At 40.8% G+C, this 27,008-nt stretch overlaps 1 protein-coding gene across 2 annotated transcripts in view; it reads right to left on the reverse strand.

The window, feature by feature from the left end:
• Cir1 (corepressor interacting with RBPJ, 1) overlaps positions 1 to 27,008 on the reverse strand; it is a 29,872-nt gene that overhangs the window by 1,923 nt on the left and 941 nt on the right. Inside the window, exons 2-9 of one of the 2 annotated variants that reach the window (NM_001007799.2) lie at positions 24,620 to 24,714; positions 21,305 to 21,378; positions 20,676 to 20,686; positions 20,519 to 20,583; positions 20,144 to 20,192; positions 18,486 to 18,603; positions 1,846 to 1,952; positions 584 to 669 (exon numbers count right to left, since the gene is read on the reverse strand). In NM_001007799.2, coding sequence (NP_001007800.1) covers positions 584 to 669; positions 1,846 to 1,952; positions 18,486 to 18,603; positions 20,144 to 20,192; positions 20,519 to 20,583; positions 20,676 to 20,686; positions 21,305 to 21,378; positions 24,620 to 24,714 — 605 coding nt within the window. Of the gene's footprint in view, positions 1 to 583; positions 670 to 1,845; positions 1,953 to 18,485; positions 18,604 to 20,143; positions 20,193 to 20,518; positions 20,584 to 20,675; positions 20,712 to 21,304; positions 21,379 to 24,619; positions 24,715 to 27,008 lie in introns of those variants that run through there. The other variant, XM_063284122.1, reaches the window with a different exon arrangement.

Genomic DNA, 27,008 nt, shown 5'->3' on the forward strand with positions numbered 1-27,008 from the left:
CTCTGCACGCTATTTCCCATGTACTGAAACGTGATGTGCGCCCTCTATTGGACTCAGGACATAATTCTGGAATTCTTTAGCCCAGGGAGAGCATGTTTAACAAACATTATTGTAAATTTAAACATTCTTTCAGTATTCCTCATAAAACTTCACAAAATTTAAAAATGAAAAAAACATTTTCCAAAAACAGGTGGTGTGCAAAGATATATACAGATTAATTAAGAATTAATTAATTAATTAAGGAAAAGCTACAATAAATCTACTTTCAAATTAAATGCTCTGAAGGGTACAATAGCTTAGTATAATATGAGGACACAAACACTAATTTTTTTTTTTCCAGAGCTGGGGACCGAACCCAGGGCCTTGTGCTTGCTACACAAGCGCTCTACCACTGAGCTAAATCCCCAACCCCAAACACTAATATTTTATTATTGAAAAGACAAAATTTGTATTACCACAGCTGAGGAATCAATCAATACATGTAATGCACAGTTCAGGCATCACCACGAGCTTCTGCATAAGGGCTGAATGCAGAGCCCAGGGGACACCAGAGACAAATCTATTCCATAGATTCCTTAGTTACCTGAGAAGCTTCTGCTTCTGTTTGGTGGTGAGCGACTTTAAGAACTCAACTTCAGGGTCTTCTTCACCGTCACTTGCGACATAGTCCTAAGTTAACAAAGACATTTGCTAGATTTTAGACATGTTAGTTATTAGATAGGGAAGAAAACACTTGTACCTGGGAGTTTTGTGTTAGAGACATACTAGAGATGGTGTGGTACTTGGACTGGAAAGTGTGGGGATTAGAATATTTAAACAGTTATGTTCTGCCTGCAAAGGTGGGTTGCAAGGTTTGTAACTGCTTCACAATTCTTGAACTACCAGGAAGTAAAAGATAAAGCAGACAGAAGCTTTACTGAGACTTCTGTTCTCTCTTCAACACTCGAAACACTGTCTAAATACGGCATCTTTAGTTTAATGAAATAAAAAACTAAGAGCATCTAGAAGCATCTATAGCTCCCTAATGATACTTGCTTAACGTGCACACAGCACTGGGTGCAAACCCCAGCAGTATAGACACAAGAAGCTAAAGACCACGAAACTTAGATCAAAATATCAGTAACTTTAAACTTTATAGTTACAGTTATTTATTATCAAATATGAAAGAAAACTGCCTTTAGTACTCAAACCAGGGCCAGTGAGATGGTTCAGTGCATAAAGGCACTTGCCAGCAAGCCAGGTGACCACATAGTAGAGAACTGACTCCTCCAAGTTTTCCTCTTAATTGCATGCATGAGAGCACATGCGCACACACACACACACACACACACACACACACACACACACACACACACACACAGACACACACAGACACACACACACACAGCATGCTGATACAGGTACACACATTCACAGGCTCTTACATGCACAAAATGTGGTAAATTTAAAAACTCTTAACTTTCTGAATTTGTGAACAGCTTAATAAACAACAATTTTCTATAATGCTTAGAGCTGTTCATAGAGTTTTTCTATTGGCTCCATTTAATGCTATTTTAAGGGTGTGTTAGCAGGCAGGAACAACAATCCTATCACCAGTTCAGCTAGACATTTTATCCACAAAAACCCAAAGGAGCCATTTCATTTATTAAAATATAGGTTTATAAACAGTTTCTCATTTAGGTTAAAGTAATAAAGAAGCAAAATCAAAACACATTTAAAGCATTCTCTTTGCTCTATCTCACTTTCCTATGGATGCATGCATATTGGAAAACATTAAGTAGCAATCACAAGCAATCACATTTAGATTTCCAGACATTTTCAGCTTACTGATAAAAAGATCATTACCTGCGATGGATCATTTGCGGTCAAGTTTCTCCCCAGTACATTTCGTTTCAGTGCAAACCCACTGTTTCTCATCTCCGCTATTAGCTCCGAGGGGTGCATCGACGGCCCTGTTCACAAAAATCACAGTGTGAATGTATCATTTATATCTCTCTACCTTTTTTGGACTCCACAGTAGGAATGCAGTTGAAGCTTTGTTAAGTAAAATCACAGCTAAATCAACTCAATAATCTTCTGCTGAGCAAATAATCAGATATGATTTTCTAAAACAGCAGTCTGGAGACTCAGAATAGAAAATAATTGCATTTTTCCTTATGTGCATGGAGATGCTTGGCTTATGTAACTCTGTCATATTGAAATGTCCACTTAGAAGTTCTTAGTATAAAACTGACACAAAATAATGACAAACAATTAAACTTTTATTGGTTATTCTTAGTAAGAATTTTTAAAAAATCAAATATCGATACTGATAATACAAACACATGGTAGTATACTAACACACACACACACACACACACACACACACACACACACACACACACACAAGTACTTAGTTATTAACTACATTTATATATGTACCTGAAATTTGAAACTTGGTAACTAGGGTTGGTGACAAACCATTTCAGGCCAGCTCTCGCTGGGTGCACTTTCCATGGTCTGCAGGCTGCAGTTTTCACTTGTGCAATACTATCCCAAGCGGAAATCTGAGCTGCTTTTTGGCCTCATAATATGTACTAATGAAATAGTTAAAAAATGTAAAGGTCAGCTCCCTTTTCAAAGACTTGGGACTTGGGGTAAGAAAGACGGTTTCTTCTCTACCTATATTCTTACTTCCTTTTGCTTCCCAGGCAGGTCACAAACTAGGTGACAACACATAGCCTCAGATGACACATCTGTGATATAACTATGGCGAGGTGGGAGAAAGCTGCTGCCTGCAAACATTTCACAGGAGACGGGGACAGACAAAACACTCGGGAACAGATTGAGAGTTGGTTGATAAATAGTTTGGTCGTTCTCTGAGTTTGGTCTTCTGCCACTTATGTCAGCTCAGCTCCATGAAACTTGGAACTAGCACGGTTCAAGTCTCTGCACTTGTCAACAGGCGTTCTGAGGAGAAAAGTTGCAGACCAAGTCCTTCCTGTCAGGCCTCCTGCTCCACCACCATCACCAAGCACGAACTGTCCACCTGCTGCTCTACTCTAAGGATGAGTGCAGCACACAATGGTGGGCTGGGAATCGCCCATGACTGGAGTATGGGGTTAAAACTAATTCCTGGGGATTGTTTTACTCCATTTACTTGCTAGCATTAATGAAACTTTAAATCAAATTTGAATTTTAAGTATGAAATGCCTCTGAATGGCATAAAAGGATTCATACATCGAACAGCTTAAATAAGAAACAAAATCCACTTTGGTTGTTTTTCAAATTTCATCTGCAGGAACATAATTATATAAAGCATAAATGGGCCTTACTATTAAGGTGATATTTCAACTTTAATTGACGTCAGACAAACTGAGAAACACACACTGGCTGGGGCTCAGGTCCCTGGAAGCATACACACATACAAAGGCAGATGTGATAAGGATTAGGAGCCCAGCTCTGAGCGTAAGAGGCCACTTTAAATTATCTTCATAAGAGGATGGATAATTTTAATACTTTAGAAGGAACGTCTTTACAGTAATTCTGACTACTTGAGTCTGACTTTCCCTGAGTGGCAGAGATAAGATTATGAACAGACATCCCTGTTCAGCACGCCCTTCCACAGGACACAGTTAAGAACAGTGCTCGGTCCCACACCTGACAAAGTCCTCTATCAACAGCATCCATCTGCTTTCCACTGCCGTGTGACAGTCTTCAAGGTTATAAAAAGTGCCCTTAAGAGGAAGTTCCTTAAGCTACTTGTAGGTGTGTGTGCAGGTGTGCAGTCAGAGGACAGCCTGGGACAGCTGGCTCTTTCTTTCCACCACCTGGTTCTGGGGCTCAAGCTCAGGCCAGCAGCTTTAGTGGCGTTCTCGTGGTGCCGGTCGCCTTTGTACTGGGAATGAGCTGGACTTGCTAACCGACTCTGCCAGTGTGCACAGCCTGCCAGCCCAGAGGCAAGTGCTCTTCCCAGATTTCTGTACTTAAATCTCCGACCGTCAGAAGCTTGAGGTTTAAAGTTCTTGGTTTAGAAGACATGACAAGGCAGGTTTAATTAAGATATATTTAGCAAGACATTTTTATACTTTCCATGTCACTGTGACAGAGGCTATGCAGAATTATGCTGACAAAAGTAACTCTAGCTCTTAAAAAGTCGAAACAGACACAATAAACATGTAAGCATGAGTGTGTGTCTCAGGAACATGTAAGTCTATGTTTGTGTACATAGGGTTCTCTCTCTTGACCACTCTCTGGATCGGACCTCAACACTCCAGCTCTGATGCTGTGAAATATCAGCCCTGGCAAAACAGACACACTGATAAGATAGACTGTACAACAAGCACGTTCAAATATGAGCAATGGCCCCGGTATCTGCACTCACTTCTTTCCTACCCCAGGTTAACTGAGCCCATAGCACCACCACTTCCATGAAACAAAATCTGGAGAGGGGAGCAAGGGCATTGAGACAGGACCTTATGTACCCCAGGCTGGCCTTAACCTGCTGTGTAACTGAGAATGACCTGGTACTCCTGTCCCCAGGCTCCTACCTCCCAAGTTCTGGGATCCCAGGCACCTGGATGTCTTTTTGTCCTTTCCTAAGGTGAGACTGCGGGCCTCTAGGGAATCACTGTTCTTCCCTTTACACCACACAAGGGCATATGGGGACACTAGTTACAGTAAACCACTCAAAGAGAGAGCCAGCTAGTGGGAATTATCAGAAACTATCTCATACCTACATCCAATTTCTTAGTATACCATAACAATTTTGCTTTGAAAAAGCTTATAGAGGGCCGGAGACATGGCTCAGCTGATCTTGCAGAGAATGAGGGTCCCTGAATACACACAGAGACTTATAACAGGCTTTAACAACAAAGCCAAGGGATCTGATACCCTCTCCTGGCCTCCATGGGAACCAGGCAAGAGCATGATACATCTGTCGATATGCAGGTACTCACATACACACACTGACAAAATATCTAGAAAGTTTATCAAAAGTATCTTTTAAAAAAGACTAAAATGGAAGCCAGGTGTGATGGTGCACACCTTTGATCCCAGCAACTTGGGAGGCAGAAGCAGGTGGATCTTTGAGTTCAAGGTCAGCCTGGTCTACAGAGTGAGTTCCAAGGACAGCTAGAGATACAGAGAAGCATTATCTTAAAAAAAAAAAAAAAAAAAAAAAAAAAAAAAAAAAAAAAAAAAACCTAACAAAAAATTAAAAAAAGGGAGGGGGGAACAATCAAAACAGAGATGGCAGTTGAACAAAAACAAGGTATAATGGCACATATTACTAAAATGTCACTCACACTGAAACTCAGTACTCTGTATGCTAACTTAAACAATACCAATAAAAAAGCAGGAGTACAGCAGGAACACGTAGCCTAAGTCCCAGTGAACAAGGCTATTAATAGCATGTGTGGGTGATGTTTATTTATAAAGATGGGGATGTTCTATGTATGATTTTTCTAAGGTTATACAAGAACCGACTGTACTGCACCCTCAGGATCTTCCTGACACTGCCAGTTCTTCTTAGAGGTGGCTGGAGACAACAGGGCTCCTAGCTGCCCTTACCCCAGGGTTCATGCTGGAGACAGCTAACAGTCTCTAAGGAAAGTTAACACTCACATGGCTGAAAACCTCAAAGGCAGGGGAATGTGAAACTATCCTAATTGTACGCTGGTCAAAATTACTGTCTGTTAAAAACAAGCTCGCCTTTCAGAATGGAAATAAAGATCTAGACACATTTGACTCTATCTTTATTAGTTTCCACTTTAACTTCCGTGGAAAGCGCTGATACTACAATGGAGCTAATGTAGAGGCTGAGGGGAGTGCCGGCCTCCTCTGTGCTGTGAGACCATGAAACATCACAACTTTATGTCCATTTTAAGTTAATTACAGAGATACAAATGTTCTGGTTACCTGTGAGCCTCAAGAACAATACCTTGAGGGCTAGCGATGCATCTCAATTGGTACAGTCTTGCTTGGCACACACGAAGACTGTGGCCTGATCCCTCACAACCCATAAACTGGACATGGTGGTCTATGCCTGTAACACATCATCTGGGATACTGAAGTGACAGATCAATTCAAGGTCATCCATGGCTATACAATGGCTACACAGGAGCTAGCTTGGGCTCTATGTCTCAAAAAACCAGAGGCGGAGGGGAGGAGAATATAATGAAGTTCAAGAACAAGTAAAGTAGAAGTCAGTGCAATGGGAAGAAGCCAAGTATTTTCAGGGGTGGAAGCCATGGTCTCTGCTTGTTGAGGATGTAGTCAGCAGATGCACACACCTGCCAAGGTCAAGCCCAACACTCAAGAGTAGTGCGTCTTAACTTTAGACAGTTGTCAGAGGCTGGGGGTGAGTGCTTTAATGCTAGCACTTGAGAGGGGGAGGCAAGCAGAGCTCTGTGAGCTAGAGGACACCTTGGTCTACATAGCAAGTTCCAGGTCAGCCAGGACTATGCAGTGAGAGCCTGCTTAGAAAACATCTTAAACAATACATTTAGTCAACAGTGGGTACAGAGTGGTGGTCTACCGTACCTATACATTGAATATGTTTTATAAGGGGGTGCTGCATGGAGAATTTGAACTGCAGACAATGTAGAAAATGACTTTTAAGATGTCTTACAAAGACTTTAGGAGAGGCTTGTTTTTATCTTCAAGCCTGTAATAATTTTGAGAAAATTAGTTCATAGGAAAAGTACAACTTCCTATTATAAAATTTATTTAGAAGAGATAGATAACCTTTGATGTCTTGAATGGTTAGTGAAACTTCTCCTTTTGGTTTCTTTTTTCTTTTTTCTTCTTTTTTTTAGGAGCTGAGGACCAAACCCAGGGCCTAGCAAGGGCTCTACCACTGAGCTAAATCCCCAACCCCTGAAACTTTTCCATTTACGCGCTTGCTAATGAATTAAACTTTTATCTGCTAAACATGTATACTGAATAAGGCAATAGGGATAGGAAAATGTTAGGATTTAGTTCCTATTTCAGAAAAAAAAATATTTCCAAGGATAAAACTAAAAACTCAGAATCACTCAGGGCATTCTTAGTGGAACATGGGGAAGTTTCACAGTCTTTACAAAGTTTGATTTGGGCAGAAGAATTACTATTTTCAAGATAAACTAAATTTCATTCTTTTACCCGGATAACCACAAACTAATTTCCTTTTCTTGATAGTAGTAGATGGAATGCATTTAAAAGGGTTATAGAAATGAGACTTCTGGGAGACAGCTCAGTCAGTAAAGTGCTTTCAGGCAAGCATGAGGACACGAGTTCAGATCTGCACTACTCGGGAAAAAGCTGAGGTGTGGTGCTACATGTCTGTAATCCCAGCAGCCCCAGGAGGGAGACAAAAGGACCTGTAGGGCTCAGCCATGCGGTACATAAACATATAGAGACTTAGGACTGTGATCCGAGATTCATTCATATACCCTCTAAGATTATGAGAGCTGTGTCCTCCATTAGTATCAGACATGCCTTTAACAAAAAGCAGAGACATTTATTGACAGAATAAGACTGTAATTAATTACTGGCATCAGTAGACTTTCAAAGAATCACTTTAAAAAATAATTGAGGGGCTGGAGGGCTGGCTCGGAGGTAGAGGACCCAGGTTTGGTTTCCAGCACATGGTGGCTTTCAATAACCACCTCTAACTCCAATACCAGGGGATCCAACACCATCACCTGACCTCTCTTGGTACCAGGCACACATAAGGTGCACAGGTATACAGGCAGGTAAAACACTCATAAAATAAAGTAAATAAATCTAAATAAAGAGAAACTATAAAATGGGGGAAAAAAAAAACCACGCAAAGGGAGATGAAAGTAGAGGGCTGGGTGTGGCTACGGCAGAGAGCGGGCTGAGCACACACAAGGTCTTGGGCCGAACCTTCAGTATGGGAAGGGGAGGGAGAGGGAAGGAGGAGATGGGAAAGAGACTGATTTAAAGTGTTACAAGAAAAAGCTACCAACAAAGAATTAAATATCCAGTGAAATATTTCACTGAGAAATGAAAACCTCAGATCAAGTAAATGAATGAAGAATTTGTTTGGGGCTAGACTCATGTTATAGGATATAATAAAATATTTTTTCAGAGAGGAAGGGACATATCACGCTGACAGTAACCAAGAAAAGCTAGAGTATCAACACTAATTTGGCACTTCCAGAGTTCAAAGCAAGTGCCTTAGTTAAGGTTACTAGAGACTTTGATCATGGCAATTCTTATAAAGAAAGCATTCAATTTGGGCTTGCTTACAGTTTGAGGTTTAGTCCATTATTATTATGGATAATGGTGATGCATGGTGGCATGCAAGCAGGCATGGAAATGGAGAAGTAGCTCAAGAGTTCTATATTCAGGGGCTGGAGAGATGGCTCAGGGGTTAAGAGCACTGACTGCTCCTCCAGAGGTCCTGAGTTCAATTCTCAGTAACCACATGGTGGCTCACAACCATCTGTAATGAGAGCTGAGGCCCTCTTCTGGTGTCTCTGTAGATAGTGACAGTATACTTATATATAATAAATAAATCGTAGAGTGAGTGAGTGAGAGAGAGAGAGAGAGAGAGATCTACATCTAGATCCACAGGCAGTACAATGAGAAAGACACTGGGCTTTTGAAACCTCAAGACTCACTTCCAGTGCTATACCTCCTCTAACAAGACCACACCTCCTAATCCTTCTCAAATAGTGCCACCCACTGATAATGAAGCATTCAAGTACATGGCCTGTGGGAGCCATTCTTATTCAAACTACCACACCAAGGACAATTATTTTCTCCAAAAGATCCAATAATCTGAAGTATGTACATACCTAATGACAGAGCATCAAAAATGTGAGGGAAAACTAATAGATGTGGATTTTTTATTTTTTATTTTATATTTTAGAAATAGGCAAAGCCACAGTTACTTTTAGAGGCCTTGACATCCTTCTACCAGTTGATGGATCCAGCAGGCAGAAGACCAGGAAGTAACAGTGAACTGATCCATGCAGCAGATCTAGCTGACACAAAGTTTTATCCAGTAAAAGAGAGGTATGTGCTTTTCTCACACCAATGTATGGTGTGCACCAAACAGTAAACATTCTGGTCACACAGCTAAACAAATGAAGGGGGACAGAAACTATACAAGGCCTACTCTCAGATTACAGAATTTAAACTATGAATCTGTAACAGAACAGCAGAACAATATTTGGAGGTAAAGAAACACACTTCCAAACAACACACAGCGAGGAGGTGTCAGGAGAGAGTAAAAATGTATTTTGAATCGAGGAAAATAAAGACGTAATAGCTGTCTACTAAAAGAACTTGGCTGGCTTTTGTCTCCAGTCTGAGAAAGTTGACGTTTGTCAACTACACAAAAAACATATACCTGGGCTGGTGAGACGGATTCAGCGTCTATGCAAGCTTGACACTCTGAGTGTGACTAGTGGGACCCACATAACGTGAAAGGAGAGATACAACTCCACAAATACAGCTTAAGAAAATAAACCAACCAACCACAGCTGACAGGACAGCTTATGTTCATAAGGTGAGCTAAGATAGCTCAGGTTACGGAGTGGCTAAGGATGGCGGCTGGACGTGCTGGAAAGACAAACCATGTGATCAGAGGTTGGGCTTTGAGCCTGGTGTTCGCAGAGCTCTGGGAAGGAAGGGGAGGGGGGTCTAATTATGGTACATGATCTAATCTAAAACACTGAACTCCCAGCAGTTTAGGTGAGCATCCCTGGTCAATCACATGTGTAGCACATTGCTCTTTATCAGTACACAGGAGGTGACAGCCCTTCTGCAGGAAACACAGCAGACGTTTTGTGCTTGTTACCCAGCCTTGTTCTACATGGCTTTTCGGTTGCTGTCTCGCTTTCAGGGGATCTTTCTGCTATGACCTACAGTCCTCTAAGAAGAGTGTGTTCCTGAGTTCTACGAGTGGGTAATCCTGGGCTGCCTCAGAGGGAATCCTTACTGGCAGTGGTTTTGATGAGTAGTCTGGGGATTCCCATCCCTGAAGCACCCGCTGATCAAGGCAGTCTTTTTGAGATGTTCTAACCTAACTTGGGTAGTTAGTTTCAGAAATCACTACATAGAGAAAAAACCCAAAACACCAAAAGACCTAACCACACAATAAACTTTATCAAAAATCACAGGATACAGTAAAACACATGCTTAGAGAGATAATTATACTATTGGATGTACACTTTAGAAGCATAAGAAAGATTTAACCCTAATTCCATGAGGCAGTGAGATGGCTCAGAGGGTAAAGGTCCTTGCAGCCTAATGACCCAAGTTCACCCCAGGATACACATGCTTCCCCCAACTTGCCCCACAAGCTGGCCTTTAACCTGTGCACATGTGCACACTCACACACATGAAGTGAACTGATGGAGAACACGCTCCATCAATCCTGGGGCTAGAGGGTAGCTCAGTGACCATGCACTTAGCTACTGCATGTAAGGCCATGGTTAGACCTGCAGCATCTCAAAAACACCTAGTCCACAACCTAATTAACAACAAATTAAACTCAGTAAGAAATAAAACTGAAAACAGTAAAACAGGAGATAAAAGTTCACCACACTGAAATCTACTTTCTGGATTTCTACCTCTAAAGCTTTTTTTGCCAGGCTAGGCAAAAACAGAGAGATTTGATGACTAAAATAGGAAAAGAATGAAAGAACATCATACACATCCTAGGTGTATTAGAAAAGCAATACAGGAACATGATAAAGAATTCTGTGTCATGGAGTTTTAAAATGAACCAAATGCCTTAGAAGACAAAAATATGAGCTGGAGAGATGGCTCAGTGGTTAGGAACACTGGCTGCTCTTCCAGAGGTCCTGAGTTCAATTCCCGGCAACCACATGGTGGCTCACAACCATCTGTAATGGGATCTGATGCCCTCTTCTGGTGTGTCTGAAGACAGCTACAGTGTACTCACATACATAAAATAAATAAAATCTTAAAAAGAAAAAGACAAAAAAAATCTAAAAATACTAATACAATTAAAGAATTTTGACAAATAATAATAATGACCTTTGAAGATAAACAGCTTCAGACCCAGATCTACATATTAGTTAAATCTATCAAATATCTAAAGGAGAAAGAATAATAGAATAAAAAAATCGGGGCTGGGGATTTAGCTCAGTGGTAGAGCGCTTACCTAGGAAGCGCAAGGCCCTGGGTTTGGTCCCCAGCTCCGAAAAAAAGAACCAAAAAAAAAAAAAAAAAAAAAAAATCAAATCAAACAAACAAAAAACCGGCAGGCCAGTACTTCTCATGAACACAAATATATAAATTCTTTTTTTAAAAAGATTGATTTATTTATTTTTTCATTTATTTATATATGAGTACACTGTCACTATCTTCAGACACACCAGAAGAGGGCATCAGACCTCATTACAGATGGTTGTGAGCCACCATGTGGTTGCTGGGCTTTGAACTCAGGACCTCTGTGTTCTTAACCACTGAGCCATCTCTCCAGCCCAATATATAAATTCTTAATGATGTATTAGCAAGAGGTTCCAACAACTCACGCCATAACCAAGTGGTGTTTAGTCCAGACACTCAGGTTTATTCAACATATGAACATCAATTCCTGTGGCTGTGTGCGGTGCATGCGCTGTGGCTGGGTGCGGTGCATGCATTGCAGCCCCAGCACTTGGGAGTCGAAGCAAGAGAATCTAAAGTTTGGGGTTGGTCAGAACTGTTCAGTGAGTTGTGAATCCAATCTGCTAAAAAGCCAAATGTATAAAATCAATTAATGTAACTCACCAATCATATTATCAGGCTAAAATGGAAGATACACGATCACATCATAGACTCATAGGAATAACGAGGTTGGACATTTCTACATGGTGCATCTTACTGGTCCATAATACTCAGGGCCAGTGGCATTGCCAGCGCTTTAGGACTGGGTCAATCACTTCAGAATTGTTAAAGGGCTAAAAGGTGGGTGTGATGGGTGGCTAAGAAGCAGGCTGAAGCAGGTTGGCATTAGCCCCTTAAAGTGCTTCAGCCCTTCTACACAGTGACTGCTTAGGGCTAACACCTGCATCCTATAGACAGAAGCCTGCAAGTCAAGCAAGCAAGGATATGCGAAATCTTACCTAGGAAAAGGAAGAACTTAAGAAATAGAATTTCATTTGTTTATTTCATGAATACAGTTAATTCCACACAAATATGTTTCTTGGTGGGCTAGAAGGTTTATTGTATGATCATTCATATTGCTGTGTGTTTAAGCATAACAGTAAACTCTAATCCATCAAAGAGTGTATTATCCCAAAACAGGGAAGTCTACATAAAGGAGACCTGTACAGAGAAGCTCTTATAAGCATTACCTGTCAATAAAAAGCTGAGGCAGGAAATAGGAGGTGGGACACTGGCAGGAAGAGAGAGGATTCTGGGAAACCATGAGAGAATAAAAGGAGACTCAGAGAGAAAAGAGGTGGACCACAGATATGGACATAAACCAGCAGGGAGATGCTGAAAGAAGCAGGCCGGGACTAAAGAGAGGTAGTAACCACCATGGTCAGGGGATGAGCTAAAGCTCACAGCCTAGGCCTTTATTAATAAATAATCAGTCGCAGAGTTGTCATTCAGGAGCAGGACTGGGAAGGAAAGACAAAACTTAAAAATTATTTCAACAGAGACCAGAGGCTGCCTTCCCTGGGAACTAAATGTTAAGTTTCTTTTTGGCATACTGAAAATGTCCAAAAATTGACTGCTGTGGATATAAAACTCTGCAAATGTATTAAAAGCCATAGAACTGAATTGTTCAATTGAAATTATAGCTCAATAAAGATGACGAAAAGGACTGGAGAGATAGCTTAGTGGTTAAGAGTATTGACTGTTCTTCCAGAGTCCTGAGTTCAATTCCCAGTAACCACATGGTGGCTCACAACCATCTGTAATGAGATCTGATGCCCTCTTCTGGTGTCTGAAGACAGCTACAGTGTACTCATATACATAAAATAAATAAATAAATCTAAAAAAAAAAGAATTGTTAAACATGATGAAAAACCACTCTACTTTTTCAAAAGAAGTTTAATTGTAATACACGTTAAGAGTTAAGAGTCAACAGTAAGAATTAAAGGTGTCAAGGCTGGGGATATAGCTTCCATGGTAGAGTGAACATGCTCTCACCTGTTATCTTGGGAGGTGGAGGCAGAAGGATCAGAGTTCATGGTAACCATTGGCTACATAACAGGTAAAGCTGGGCTCGGGTCACATGACACATTGTTAGAAAGAAAGAAAAAGATATACTCACTATAGAGTAGGCATGTGGGCTAGCCATTGAGAGTCCCACTGTACGAAGGATGCTTTAGAAGACATCATTCACTGCTGAAGCTTACAAGTTTTGGAGGTAATTTGGATGTGTCTGGAGTGGATGGAAACTTACAAACTTAAGATGATCTTATCAGCAGAAAAGATATTCTAAACCAGCTTAGCCCAAAGAAGCATTTTGATTGCCTAATTTAACTCTGTAAAGGAGAAGTAAATCTTATAGCTGGTCTCTGTAAACCTCACAGCTGGAATAGTCTAACAGCACCTTGCAGTTTCCAGTGATCAAAGTAAGTTACTTTATATACTATACTAAGAATTTCATAATAGAAATAATGTAACACCAGGGGGTGCGGTTATCATGAAATAATTACACTCCTGGGAGATTACAGGCACAAGGCTGTACCCCAGGGGTGTGATTATCCCATGATAACCACATCCACTGAAATTGCCTTATTGCAAAAATAATCTCTATTCACTGGCAGGACATTATTCAATAGGTGATTTTTTTTTTAAATGAAAAGACGTTTTTAGCTTGAATCAGCAAGTGGATTAGGAAATTGGTCAGTTTATTTTTTTTACTGCATTCAAATTCAGAACACACAGCCATTGTTAGTCTTCCTATTTGATATAGCAGTGTTTTGATTTTGTTTTTGAGGAGATTTTAAGAGTTCCTGTTAGCTTTCATTAAGTGCCAGCATTAAACTCAGGTCAGACTTTGAAGGCATTGTTGTTAATGGAGCAATGTGATTTAAAATACCCACTCCCCTATGTACAATTTTTAATTCTTCTAAAACAATATTCATTAAAAAATTGAAATGTGATTTATTTTCACTGTTGGAGATACAGAAAAGAAAAACTATGGGGCAAAGTGTCTCAGGCAATTCTACCAGTCCAATAACAGCAATGTTAACATTTTTCATCTATTTCTTCCAACACTTTTTCTAAATTACACATTTCACTCCAAGCCTACCTGAAGAGGAAACACGTTTGACTACTGCTTAATTAAGTAATTCATTACAAGTGCTGCAGTGCTAGGGCACAAATCTAGAGCCTCAGACATTGTAGGAAAGGCCTCTACTACTGGGCTCTGGTCTTAATGTATTATAACCTGCCTTTTTATCTGACCAAATGTTGTACACGATATCCATAGCATTAAGAAATCTTTGTATCTTGAACTAGATAATAAAGGCCTCTTTGTGAGCCTCGGGAAAAAAAAAAAAGAAATCTTTGTATCATCATTTATTTATCTGGACAGGGTCTCACTGTTCATCCCTGGCTGGCCTTGAACTTACAGAGATCTGATGACCTTTCCCTAAGTATGGAGATCAAAAGTGTGCTCCAGCAAGCCAGTTTCTTCTTAACATTTTAATTGCTGCGCCGTTAAGTAAGCCGTGGTAATAATGCTCACACTTATTCACTTAACTCCTTGTTATTACATATTTAGGGATTTTTGCTCTGCACTATACAAAATCTTTAATGACATATTCATGATTATTTCCTTAGGATAAAAATTGATGACTTTTATGAATTCTGCAATTTAAGCAAACAGAAAAAGTTGTTGAATTGTTCTTACATGTGGTTTAGGCAGATGGTTCTCAACCTTGACAATACAACAGGTATAGGTCAGGTCTTTCTTTCAGGGTCTCACTATGCAGCTCCATCTTTCTGCCTCAGCTTCCTAGGAGCTGGCATTAGCCTAGTCGCGGCCAACTCCATGGGAACTGCGTTAGTTCACGTAATTGGAGCACAGATGTCCACGCTCTGCTCTATTTTGATCTTCATTTAGTCAGAGTTCAGTGCCTTCAGACAGTCTTCGTGTACGTGATACCCGGAATCAAAGTCCCCATGTATTTATTTGTATTTATTCTTGTACTTACATCTTGTACTTACTTACATGCAAACGGCAATTTCCCTAACATCTTATTTCTGTAAAGACTGAGGCAAGAATTAATTCAGTCTGTAGCTTTTTCTCACTATGAACACAGCCTTTATAACACCCTAGTAACTGAGCTCTCTTCAGCTATTCCTATAATTTTGTTTAATATGGGAATATAAAGGAAAACATTAGTGTTCTGAAGACCGTCATATGACATTCAAAGCCGAGGCCTAAATTTTAAGCTTCTTTTCCAATTTTAATTAATCACATATTTAATATAAAATAAAACTCGCCTGTAATCTTAGCAAATTAGCATATTGACTGTTTCCACGTATCCTTCCAGTCCTAACAGCCATGCATTTGGTTCTATACTAGAATCACGGTCTAGGTTCAGTCAGTGTGCCTTAGCTCACTCTACACGCTGACGGTTAAGCTTGCCTACTTCCCTAGTATTAGATTACATGGCAAGTGAAAATGAGAAACACTGAAAATACAACCCCCTTTAAATAACTGTTTCAATATATCTTTATTTTCCTCCAGACTAACTCCCCTTCCCATAGAAGGCGCAGACACCCTATGCTGAGACGTCAATTCTCCCCACAGCAGCTTTCCCACATGCAGACCACAAGCATCACTAGGCTTGTAGGGAGGACTTCCCTCTGCACACTCTCACTGAGAAACAGTCTGTGATGGCACTTAGAAGCTAAAACTAAAATATTTACGAATTCATCTGTGTGTGCATGTGCACATATGCCTAAGTGTGTTCTCTTTGCGGGCACTGTGTTACACTCAGTGACAGTGAAGGCCAGAAGACAGAACTGGATTCCCACAGATTTCCAGGTGATTGAGAGCCACTGCCTGGGTGCTAGGAACTCAAGCCACAGCCATGACTTTTGTAAGAGCAGCAGGTACGCTGAACGGCCGAGCCACTGATCCAGCTCCAGGAAGTTAGTATATGGACTAAACACTTAAGTGCTTCCTAAGACCAGTGGGTCTCAACCTTACCAACACTTTGATCTTTAGTATAGTTCCTCATGTTGTGGTGAACCCCCAACCATAAATTATTTTCATTGCTACTTCATAAATGTAATGTCCCTACTGTTATAATGTAAATATCTGTGTTTTCCATAGATCTAGGTGACCTAGGAAAGAGTCATTTGACTCCCAAGCTGCACCCAACCCGGTTTAGAACTGCTGCTTTGGGCTATTAGGTTTAGGAAGTACAGGCTGCAGCAGGACCAGCCAATCTACTCTTTGTGAGCGCCATCTACACCTGATTCTAATCATCTATAGTGACCCATGTTTAATTCTTTGTGCTTGCGTTTTCTTTCTGGTCTTTTGTACTTGGTCAAACTTATCCCACCCAACGCAAGGTTGTCCTTGGCTAATAGCCGTTCTCTCCTAGGAAAATTCAGACAATCAGGTCTGTGTTCCTGGCTAGACTGAAAAGTTGGCACTATTGTCTGTGTTCTCATGTGACATGTTAAAAGTTTTAACAAGAATGTATGGGTGTAACATGCGTCTTCTGTAAGTTAAAACACAAAATTTACTGACTTATGTGTACAATGCTAAATACATAGTTCAAAATCATTTGAAAAAGCAAACAAACTATAGTCTTAAAAGAATTAATTTTCAAAAGCAGGCATGATAGTTCAACCTGTAATCTTAGCACTGAGGCAGGAGGACTGCTACATGTTTGAGGCCACTCTAGGCTACACTTAAATATGTCAAAACTAGCACTGTTTGCTCTTTCAGAGGTCCTGAGTTCAATTCCCAGCAACCACATGGTAGCTCACAACCATCTGTAATGGGATCTGATGCCCTCTTCTGGTTTGCAGGCATGCAGGCAGAACACTGCATATAAAATAAGTAAATAAATACATAAATAAACAAATCCGTCTTTTTAAAAAATGTCAGAACTACCTCAATACTGCCCACCACTTCAGTAATTGGTTTTAAAGTAGAATACGTGTTCTACCAGGGAGCTCCATGACCATCCCTGCACACGTGTTACATAAATGCTGACTTTGCTAACACCTTACTGATAACATTTGTGTTACTTCTAATCTTTAACTACAAAGCTTGTGTTTTGCCGACTACGGCATCTCCCTGGCCCTGTTTTTAAAGTTATTTTACCACTACGTCAATACTAGATATATAGTGCTTTTTTTTTTTTTTCTTTTCTTTTTTTTTTCGGAGCTGGGGATCGAACCCAGGGCCTTGCGCTTGCTAGGCAAGCACTCTACACTGAGCTAAATCCCCAACCCCATGTAACCTGTTTTATGCTACAGAGGTAAGCATGTTATTTCCACTGTGAGCTGGGCTTTGATGAAGAACTAAGAAGGTCCTGAGGAGTTTCAACTGAAGCTTGTAGGTCAGTGCTCAGCTACTGCTGAAGCACGCTGCGTACTGCCAAGCTCCTCCTCGCCATGACGTTCACAGATTCCACCTTCTGAGATGGTAAGTCCCAAGTAGTGCTTCTTCTCTAAGTTCCCTTGGTAATGGAAATTACCCATTCAAAGCAATAGAAAAGTAGCTAAAACGCTAGTCCTCCTACCACAAGAGAGATGTGGAGACAGGAGACTGCCTGGAAGCTTACAGACTAGCAAGCCTGGAGTAGACAGCATCCAACACAAAGGGAACTTGTCGTAAACAGTGAGGAGGACAAGGCTGACAGCAGCAGAGGGTGTCCTCTGCCTTCCTCATGGACACTGGCCTCCACTCTTCCCGGAACTCACACATTTGCATTCATATGCACAAAAGTGTACACACATGCGAACACACACACACATACACACACACACACACACACACACACACACACACACACACACACACACACACAGTGAGTTTGGGGCCAGCTTGGTTTTTATGAGACCTTGCTTAAAAAAAAAAACAAAACAAAAAAACAGAACAAAACAATAAACAGAGTTCACACAGACACTTGGCTAAAAAAATTAAACTCTTGCAGAGCACTTCAAATTTAACACATGGGGGTTGGGGATTTAGCTCAGTGGTAGAGCGCTTGCCTAGCAAGTGCAAGGCCCTGGGTTCGGTCCCCAGCTCCGAAAAAAAGAAAAAAAAATTTTTTTTAACACAGACAGCGAAGGATTTCCCACTTACTCCTCTTTCAGGGAGGCAGGGAGGAGCGAGTGGCATGCTAGGGCCTGAACCCAGGACCTCATACACATAACACACAAAATCCTCTACTGCTGAGTCACACCACTGGCTCTGGTCATTCTATTTGGGGAATGAAAATTAAACTCAAGAGCAACAAAAGAGTTCAGGTAAATAAAAACGTTATTTTATCTTTCCTTTTTTGACAAAATTCTAAAACAAATAACTTTTGTCTAATACCTACCTGAGCCATCAGTAGGAACTGAACTTGCATTGATCCCGGAAAGACCAAACAAGGGGCACTCTCGATCTGTGTTCACATGGCCCCACTTGTGACATTTAATACACCTTACATTTCGAACCTGAAAAATTATAATAAACATTGTTTTGATTCTCATCTCACTTAGATCCCCCACCCTGCTTTTTTCTTTTTCGCTCTGAAGACAGGTTTTATTATGCAGCCCTAACTGGTCTAGAACTTGCTTTGTGCATCAGGTTGGCCTTGAACTCACAGAGATCCATCCACTTACACTTCTAGATCATTGGGATTAAAACATGTACCACCACATCTGGCTAAATTACTTTTAAAAAAGATCTCCAGGGAAAGCAATTCTATAATTATAGTAGGTAATTCAATGTAAATACTAAAATCTTGTTATAAAATGTCATCTAAAAAAGAAATGGTAAAATATCACAAAGAGTCATGGCATGGTTTAATGTTATGTTCCCTAATCTTAATACCCTCATTTAAATCTTCCTCCTCCCTCGTTACACAGGATAGCCCAGGTTACGCTTTCCATCTTCTTGCCTTGCCTCTACCTTTCACACACTGGAAAAACAAGTCATGCCACCTACCCAGCTACTCTTTCCTTCTCCTTTCTTTTCTGTCCTGCTCCAGCCCCTCATAACACACAAAGTGAGTGTTTTTTCACTGAGCTATTATTTCAAGCCCTGACGTTTCACATTTCTAAGCCAGTGGTGAGCAAATCTACTCTGTAAGTAACAACGCTGTGTTAAGCTGTGTCTGTTTGCAGCCACTCCGCTCTGCTGCTGTGACAGACGCAGCAGGGAAGCTGCTACAGACATCGCACATGACTGAGCAAGGTTTCTCACGGGATCAGCCTGGAGTGACAGGTGACTGTTTCTGAATCAGTAATCCTTTTCTTAAAGAAAATTATTGGTTATTTTATTTACTTACATTTCAAATGTTATCCCCAGTAATGTTTATATTGACATCTTTTCTCGACCTTGAGTCAGTTCTCTATGACTTGAAAGCCGGAGTGACCGCATCATTACCCCTTCACTAGCTTGATCCTCGTCTTCCATGTGCCTAGCACGGTCATGTTTTCTCCTCAGTCCGATCATTTGACATAATATAAACCACAAAGTCCTTTTTGAGCTTAAACACTATGATGCTAATCTTGGCTGGCAACCTCCCTACATATGGAATCAACTCAAACTGTTCTACACTCCAGTGAGGGATATTCTTGATCGGATTATTAAACCTGGGCCACACAGGAAGAATTCAGAGACGGAAGCTTTGAGTTTTGCTTGTTTGCACTCTTTCTCTCACTAGCAAGTTCAAGTTGCTCTATCCTGTTGCTGCTCATATTAAATCCAACTTCTTCAAGATTCCAATGCAGACTAAAAAGACCAGCAGCTCCCTAAGAATCCTCCAGGACTGCAGACATTCAACCTCATGGACCAAACAGCTGACTACCTGAACACATCCTCTAAGGGAGCATCATAAATTCCTCTCCTGTGTGTGTGTGTGTGTGTGTGTATTTCTCATCCTATCAGTTTTGTTCTTTAGAGAACTCTAATACAAACATTTTGGGGAAAATAATGTAAAGATACATGTGCTAAATAAAATTATTCTTAAAGAGTAAATGTGCCACTTGCCTGAATACCAAAGGGCTGATCTCTGATGTTCATGTCATCTTTAGCATATCTGTTAAGTACAAAACAAACATATGACTAAGAACAACGTAACAAATTCAATCAGCTAACCCAAAAAAGGTTAGTTTTTAAACATTATAAAGTGTATTATTACTATAAAATAAAAAACCAGCATCAATTTTTAAGTCTGATAATGTAGTTTTAAAGAACGAGCAAGCACATAAATCCAGGCTTGGATGAAGCACACTGTTTGCATGAGGTAAGTCATTAAAACACCCTTTCAAATTAGTCACTTGCTCTGGTGAGTGAACCTTAACAAGCAGGAGGCAAGGAGGACTGGAGACAGCCATATGCATTCCCCATAAGAACCAGTCTTACTTTTCCCTTGGAGCACCTTTCTGCCATTCGAACTTGTATTCTGTCTCTCCTTCCGTTTCTTCTTTCTACCACAGTCAGTAAAAAAAAAAAAATCTGTCAACTGTCCATAAAATCACAATCAACTATAAATCAATTCAAACAGAGAAAAGTACTTTACCTCTTTGTTTTCTTGATTGCAGATTCAAAGCACAGGGGGAAAGCAGGACAAGTTAGAAATGTCAGCAGAAAAGTCTACCTTACCACTGAAGGATACAATACAACATTGAAGTATCGTTCAGAATAGTCATGTTAACTCCTAATTTTTAAGCTTTTATGTTTTCACTGGCAGTGATAGACTTTGCATTTGAAAATGTATTTTAATAAGGACTACAGATATGTTTGCACTGTGAAAGGGCTGAACGTTTATCTGCCAGTACTGAGCATTCCCCCAAAGGACATAAGCTACTACATTGGAAACTCTTTATTTTACTTTGCTTGTGACAAGATTGTCAGAGCAACAGCCATGGAAAAATACAAATACCCTCTAAAAATACTGTCTCGGGCTGGAGAGATGGCTCAGTGGTTAGAGCACTGACTGCTCTTCCAGAGGTCCCGAGTTCAAATCCCAGCACCCACAGAGTGGCTCGTAACCACCTGTAATGGGATTAGATCCCCTCTTCTGCATATCTGAAGAGAGTGATAACGTACTCGCATTCATAAAATATACAAATAAATTAATTAAAAAAAATACTGTCTCCTCTTCCAAATCTTTACAGGCAATTACATCAAAGTGCAAAGGAAAGATACCTTTTTTAACTCCTGGCGGGGCTTCATACATGAAATTCAGGCCGTTCTTTACACGCTCATCTCCCATAAGCAATCTGAATGAAATAACGATAAACGGTTCAGTCAAGGAAGAAGATGACCACACACTATCTCAAAAGGAACCCTGAAGAAATCAAGACAAACCCTGAACAGTGCTACCTTACTGGAGACTGGTTGTGTCAACCTGAGGCTTCCAGTCTCCCTCCAGTTCTCTCAGTAAGAAAAGAAAAAGATGATGTAGTTATTCTAATAAGATTTTCTTTAAAAATGTACTCTGTTGCTGAAAAAGTTTCGAAATCCTACATGCCATTAGATATTTTGGTGCCACAACCTTTACTTAAAAAAAAAAAAAAAGAAAAGAAAGAAAAAAGAAAAGAAATGTAGTTAATTTCTTTCTGGCTTTGTGTAGCTCTGGCTGTTTGGAAACTCAGGTTGTGGACCAGGCTGGCACTGAACATATAGATATAGATCTACCTGCTTCTGCCAGAATTAAAGGTGTACACTCCATGGTCAGCTATTACAGTATTTTTAATTGTGGGGTGTGTGTGTGTGTGTGTGTGTGTGTGTGAACATGTGCACACGTATGCGAATGTTCATGCACGTGGAGGCCAGAAGTTAAGGTGGGGTGCTGTTCACCTTATTTTTAAGTCATTCTGTGTGGTATGTAGAAGCATGTCTGCATGCATGTAAAGGTCAAAGGACAGATCTGTGGGAACTCTTCTCTGCTTCTTCCTCTATATGGGTCTCAAGAGATTGCACGTGCCTGATCCATCTAGCCAGCCCTCCATCTCACTTTTTAGACAAGGTCTCTCAATAAACCTGGGCTTCCCAATGGCTGGACTAGAACAGTTAACCAGCACGCCCCAGGAATCTTCCTGTCTCTACCCCTAGAGAACTGGGATCGAGGCACCTCTCACACATCTGTTTTCTTATGTGGGGGCTGGGAATCCAAACTCAGGTGCCGATGCCTGCCTGACAAACACTGTACAAACTGACCTACCTGCACAGCCCGAGAGCCGGATTCTCTAATGAGAACAAAGATGAGGTTTAACAAAATTCTGTAATAGGCTAATACAACGAATGCCTCCAACTTTCTTAGATTTTTTGGTAGTGATTGAAAACTCCTTCTGTAGGTTTTGTGCAGAGCATGCTGTTGGGAAAAGAAGTCCACTGAAGACAGGATGACTCTGCTGCGTTAAAGATAAATGCCTAAAGTCCAAGTATTAGAAAAAGCTAAAGTATGGAATGTCTTTTTATCTGGAAAAGGTAACCACAAAGGGTATACTACATTACTGTGTGTGATTCTCCTTTCTCCATTGAATTCTACAAAAAAACTGTTAAAAAATAAACAGAACATACATACACATCTTTATCGTAGAATTGTTTTAATGTAAGTGGTGGATGATCTTCAGAAACACGCTAAGGGAAAGCAATCAGGGGAGTAACATGCGTGGCTCAGTGGGTAAAGTTGCCACCACCCAGGATTGCTGACCCGAGTTCAATCCCTGGGACTCACATAGTGTGAAGACAGGGAGTTGCTCCTCACTAAGTTGTCCTCTGACTTCCACATGTGGATCAAAGTCCTCGTATGCTCCCCAACACATATAAATAAATGTATTTTAAAAATTAAAATAACCAGTCACAAAAAACTAACCTGCCTTATGTGTCTGTAATTTAAAACGACACTGTTGTAGGTAGAAAGTAAAGTGTAATTACTTGTAAGACGCACTAATGGGACCCATTAGGAAAAGGGAAGTAGGCTGGTTTGAATAGAAATGGCCTGGGGTCTGAATGCTTGGCTCTAGGGAGTGACAGAGGTATTAAGGGGCATAGTCTTGTCAGAGTAGGTGTGGCCTTGATGGAGGAAGTGTGTCACTATGGAGGTCTTAGATGCTCAAGACACACCCAGCGAGGTACACAAGTCTCTGATCAAGATGTAGAAGTCACAGCTCCTTCTCCAGCACCATGTCTGCCTGCACATTGCATGTTCCTCACCATGATGATAACCTCTGAAGCTGTAAGCCAGCCCCAACTAAATGTTGTCCTCTAGAAGAACTGTGTTGCTCAGGATGTCTCTTCACAGCAATAAAACCCTACCTGAGACGGCCACTAATGAACATAAAATTTCTTTTTCAGATGATAAAATGTTTTGAAAGTTAATATGGTGATGGTTTACAAACACTAAACAAACTAAAAAATTTAGGTGTATTTTAAATATCTTACGAATTTTGCTTTAACACCATTCAACATTTTTAAATCAAGTACATGAAAAGGTTAGTTTCACTGGAAATTGAGAAATACAAATCAAAACTGCAAGCTGCCACTTCACACTGATCAGCATGGTTATTACTGTATGGGCAGAGATTTCTCGGTTGGGAGAGTGCTGGCCTGGCACCCAGGAGCCCGTGTTTGCTTCCTAGTATCACACACCACAGGAAGTAGCACACGACAGCACTTGGGAGCTCAAGGCAGGAGAGTCTAGAGTTTTAGGTCATCCTTAGCTACACAGGGAGTTCAAGCCCAGCTCAGGCTGTGTGAGACCCTGTCTCAAGAAAATAACAATGACAATAAATAAAGATTAGAAAAAAAAAAGAGAAAAATGCAAAACTACAAACAAGCAAGTAGGAAAACAAAATGTTCTGCATTAATAGTCAGAAATGTAAGAGAGAGCAGTTAGTATGGAAAAGTTTGGTGGCTCCTTAAAAAGCTAAAGCAAGAATTAAGATACAGCAATTCTGCTCCAAGCACATAAGATAAGCAAATGAAAACAGCATGGAGCAGACACCTCTATGTCAATGCTAATAGCGTGACCCAATTAGCAGAAACTGATGAATGTCTCACGTTTCAAATGTAAATGTTCCAAAGATAAAGGTTGCTTCAGAGTATAGTCTACAGAACCAAAATACCACTACTCAATTAATTAACCAAGCATAAACACAAGGAAAGTAGCTAAAAGGTAGGAACTAGCCTGGATCAAGCTGGTGGGCTCTGGCCAAAACGGACAGGTCAAAGATACCCGGATTCTGAGTGTCCCGAGCATCCTTTTATTTCAACATATTAAAGAGGAAACGATTCAATGATCTCAGTAGGTGACATGTAGTGTTTATCATCTCTGCAAGCACTGCCTCATTTAGGATTTGCTCAGACTGGATGAGTCCAATGAAGGTGGATTTTATGTGAAGAATAGGTCAAGTTGAAAAGGTGACAGTGTATAATTATGGGAGTGAGGCTGACTCCATAACTGAGTATTCTAAAAATAAGGATGTGGTTACAGGATGACAGGCAACACTAACTTACCTGTTATCATATGACTCTTGTTCTTTAAGGTACTGTTGCATTAATTCTTCTTGTTTCTTTTTATCATATGATATTTTCTGTTCTGCCATCCATACCTGTATTAGTGAAACAAAATATAATTCAACAATTGGATTCAAAGTCAGTAAGAAGTTTGTGTGTGTGTGTGTGTGAGCATGGAATCCAGGGTTTAAAACAATCTTCAGTCACTCTCCCCTTCATTTACTGAGGCAGGGTCTCTCACTGGACCCAGCTACCAGCTTGCACAGAGGAGCTCCTGTCCTCTTCTTCTCGTGAAGGCTAGGACTACTGAGGGCTACCAGGTACCTGGCTTTTAAGTGGATGCTGGGGATCCAAACTCTGATCCTTACAATTCTGCAACAAGTGCTTTAGCCACTAGCAGTTTTGACAGCCTCCAGCTCACGTCTTCCCTAATGAAGACACCTAATACACTGAAATCAAAGGATGCTCACGACACTTAGAAGAAAAGCCAGGTGGCTTTGACCTGTGTGTTGTGGTTACAGTTCACTGGCTTCTTCCGGGATGTACATGCCCTTTAGCTGTCTTCACTGTGTTTGGCTGGGTGTGTTGGCTCATGCCATAATCCCAGAACTGGAGAGGCTGAGGTAGGACTAGTAAGTATTTCAGACCAGCCAGAGCTACACAGTGAGACCCTGTCTGAAACAATCCCAACCAAAACAGAAAAATTACTAAGTATCTCAAGCTTTAGAATGCAGTTATTTCATTAGTCTCAACTGCTCAAGAACTTACAGTCCGTTAAACATAAAAGCCCCCCAAAACCAAAAAACCCACAATTCCATCATCAAAGTGCTCACAAAGATTCTCTTGCATATTATAAACTATTTTATGATTTAGGAGAAAGGAAAGTTGAGGACACTGGCCTCCACCTTTAATCCCACTGTGTGGGAGGTGGAGGCAGAAGGATGAGTTCAGGGCCATCCTCCTTAGAGAGCAAGTTTGAACCCAGCTTAGACTGCCTGAGATCCCACCTCAAAAAAAGAGGCTATAAAACATGTAAAGAAATAGACTCGGGGGGATTAGGAGTTTGTGCAAATAAACAGAACAAGACTTAAACACTTAAGTAACTATACCTGCAGCTAACCAGTACTGGCATTTCTTCCAGATACCCTGACGTGGATGTATGCTAATGTATACATTCTTTTTCTTCTTGTAAGCAAAACTTTAATCCCAAGGATTCTCACAAACATATTACAAATGACAGCATGAAAAAGAATCTCGCACAGTAACTGAGAAGTTCAGCTCTACAATGTACCCTACACTGACAGGGCACTGGTGTCTTGGTTTTACATTTCCAAATAAAGAAAGCTCTGCATCGCATGCAGCAGCCAGGAAGGAGCCGCTCTGAAAGCCTTCAGAGTGTGGTTCCCACCCTTTCTCTGTGGGCTGCGTTCACAGCAGCTTTTAGAGATGGCTCACCATTTGACCCGCACGAAGGGCCACACTGTCTCTGCTGCTAGAGGGACTACAGCTTTAGTCAACTCCCGCCAGTCGCTTTATACATCATCAGTACATCACACTTAAAACTGGGCAGGACCTAGGTTTATTTCAGTCTATGAAAAACTAAAATTCAAAAAAGATCCAATCTCGCTTCAGGGAACATTGTAAACTAATAATTCTTGATATTATATGCCTCATACGATCCATTTGAAACCACAGAAAATTACAATGTTTTGTGTCACTGTTCCAAGAGACAAAACACATTTGAAACATCTTAAAAATGCACCAAGCTTATGAAGTTTCAAACAAAACTTAATTTCCTGTACATATTTCCTGTCAAATGAAGTTATTTCCTGTACACCACTTTGCAAACTGGTCTTTTATTTCCTTTCATTTGCCCTAGATCGCCTATAAGACCTAGAGAAGGATCTAGACGGCCTGTGATTTCTCTCATGAGACAGAGACCTTTCTCTTCTCCTATCTCTAGAAAGTGACCTGCTCTGGCTTCAGGAAGATTCTCCTTCTTGGGGATCTGTGGAGAGGTGGTGGGGGACTCCTCCTGCGGGAGTCATCTCGAGGACGATGACCCCAAGAGGTAGGCAGGCCGCGATTCCGACTTCTCTTTTCACCGTTCAACAGTTCCACTCTTAGGTGGCAGCCACATAGCGTTCTTCCATAGCTCGTGGACAGCATCCGCAGCATCTTGGGGATCCTCAAATTCGAGGAAAGCTAAGCCAGGAGGGTTTAGAGCAACCTACACCCTTCACAGTGGTCCATAATAGCCAAAAGCCCATTCTAATTCAGTCTTGTTCCCATTGTTTCCAAGATTACCTACATAAACCTTACAGTCCAAGGGACAGTAATCACGATGCATTTTGAGATCCTGGATTCAACAGGCCCAAGCTCAAATCCT

Source organism: Rattus norvegicus, chromosome 3 (genome assembly GCF_036323735.1).
Source record: "Rattus norvegicus strain BN/NHsdMcwi chromosome 3, GRCr8, whole genome shotgun sequence".
NCBI lineage: Eukaryota > Metazoa > Chordata > Mammalia > Rodentia > Muridae > Rattus > Rattus norvegicus.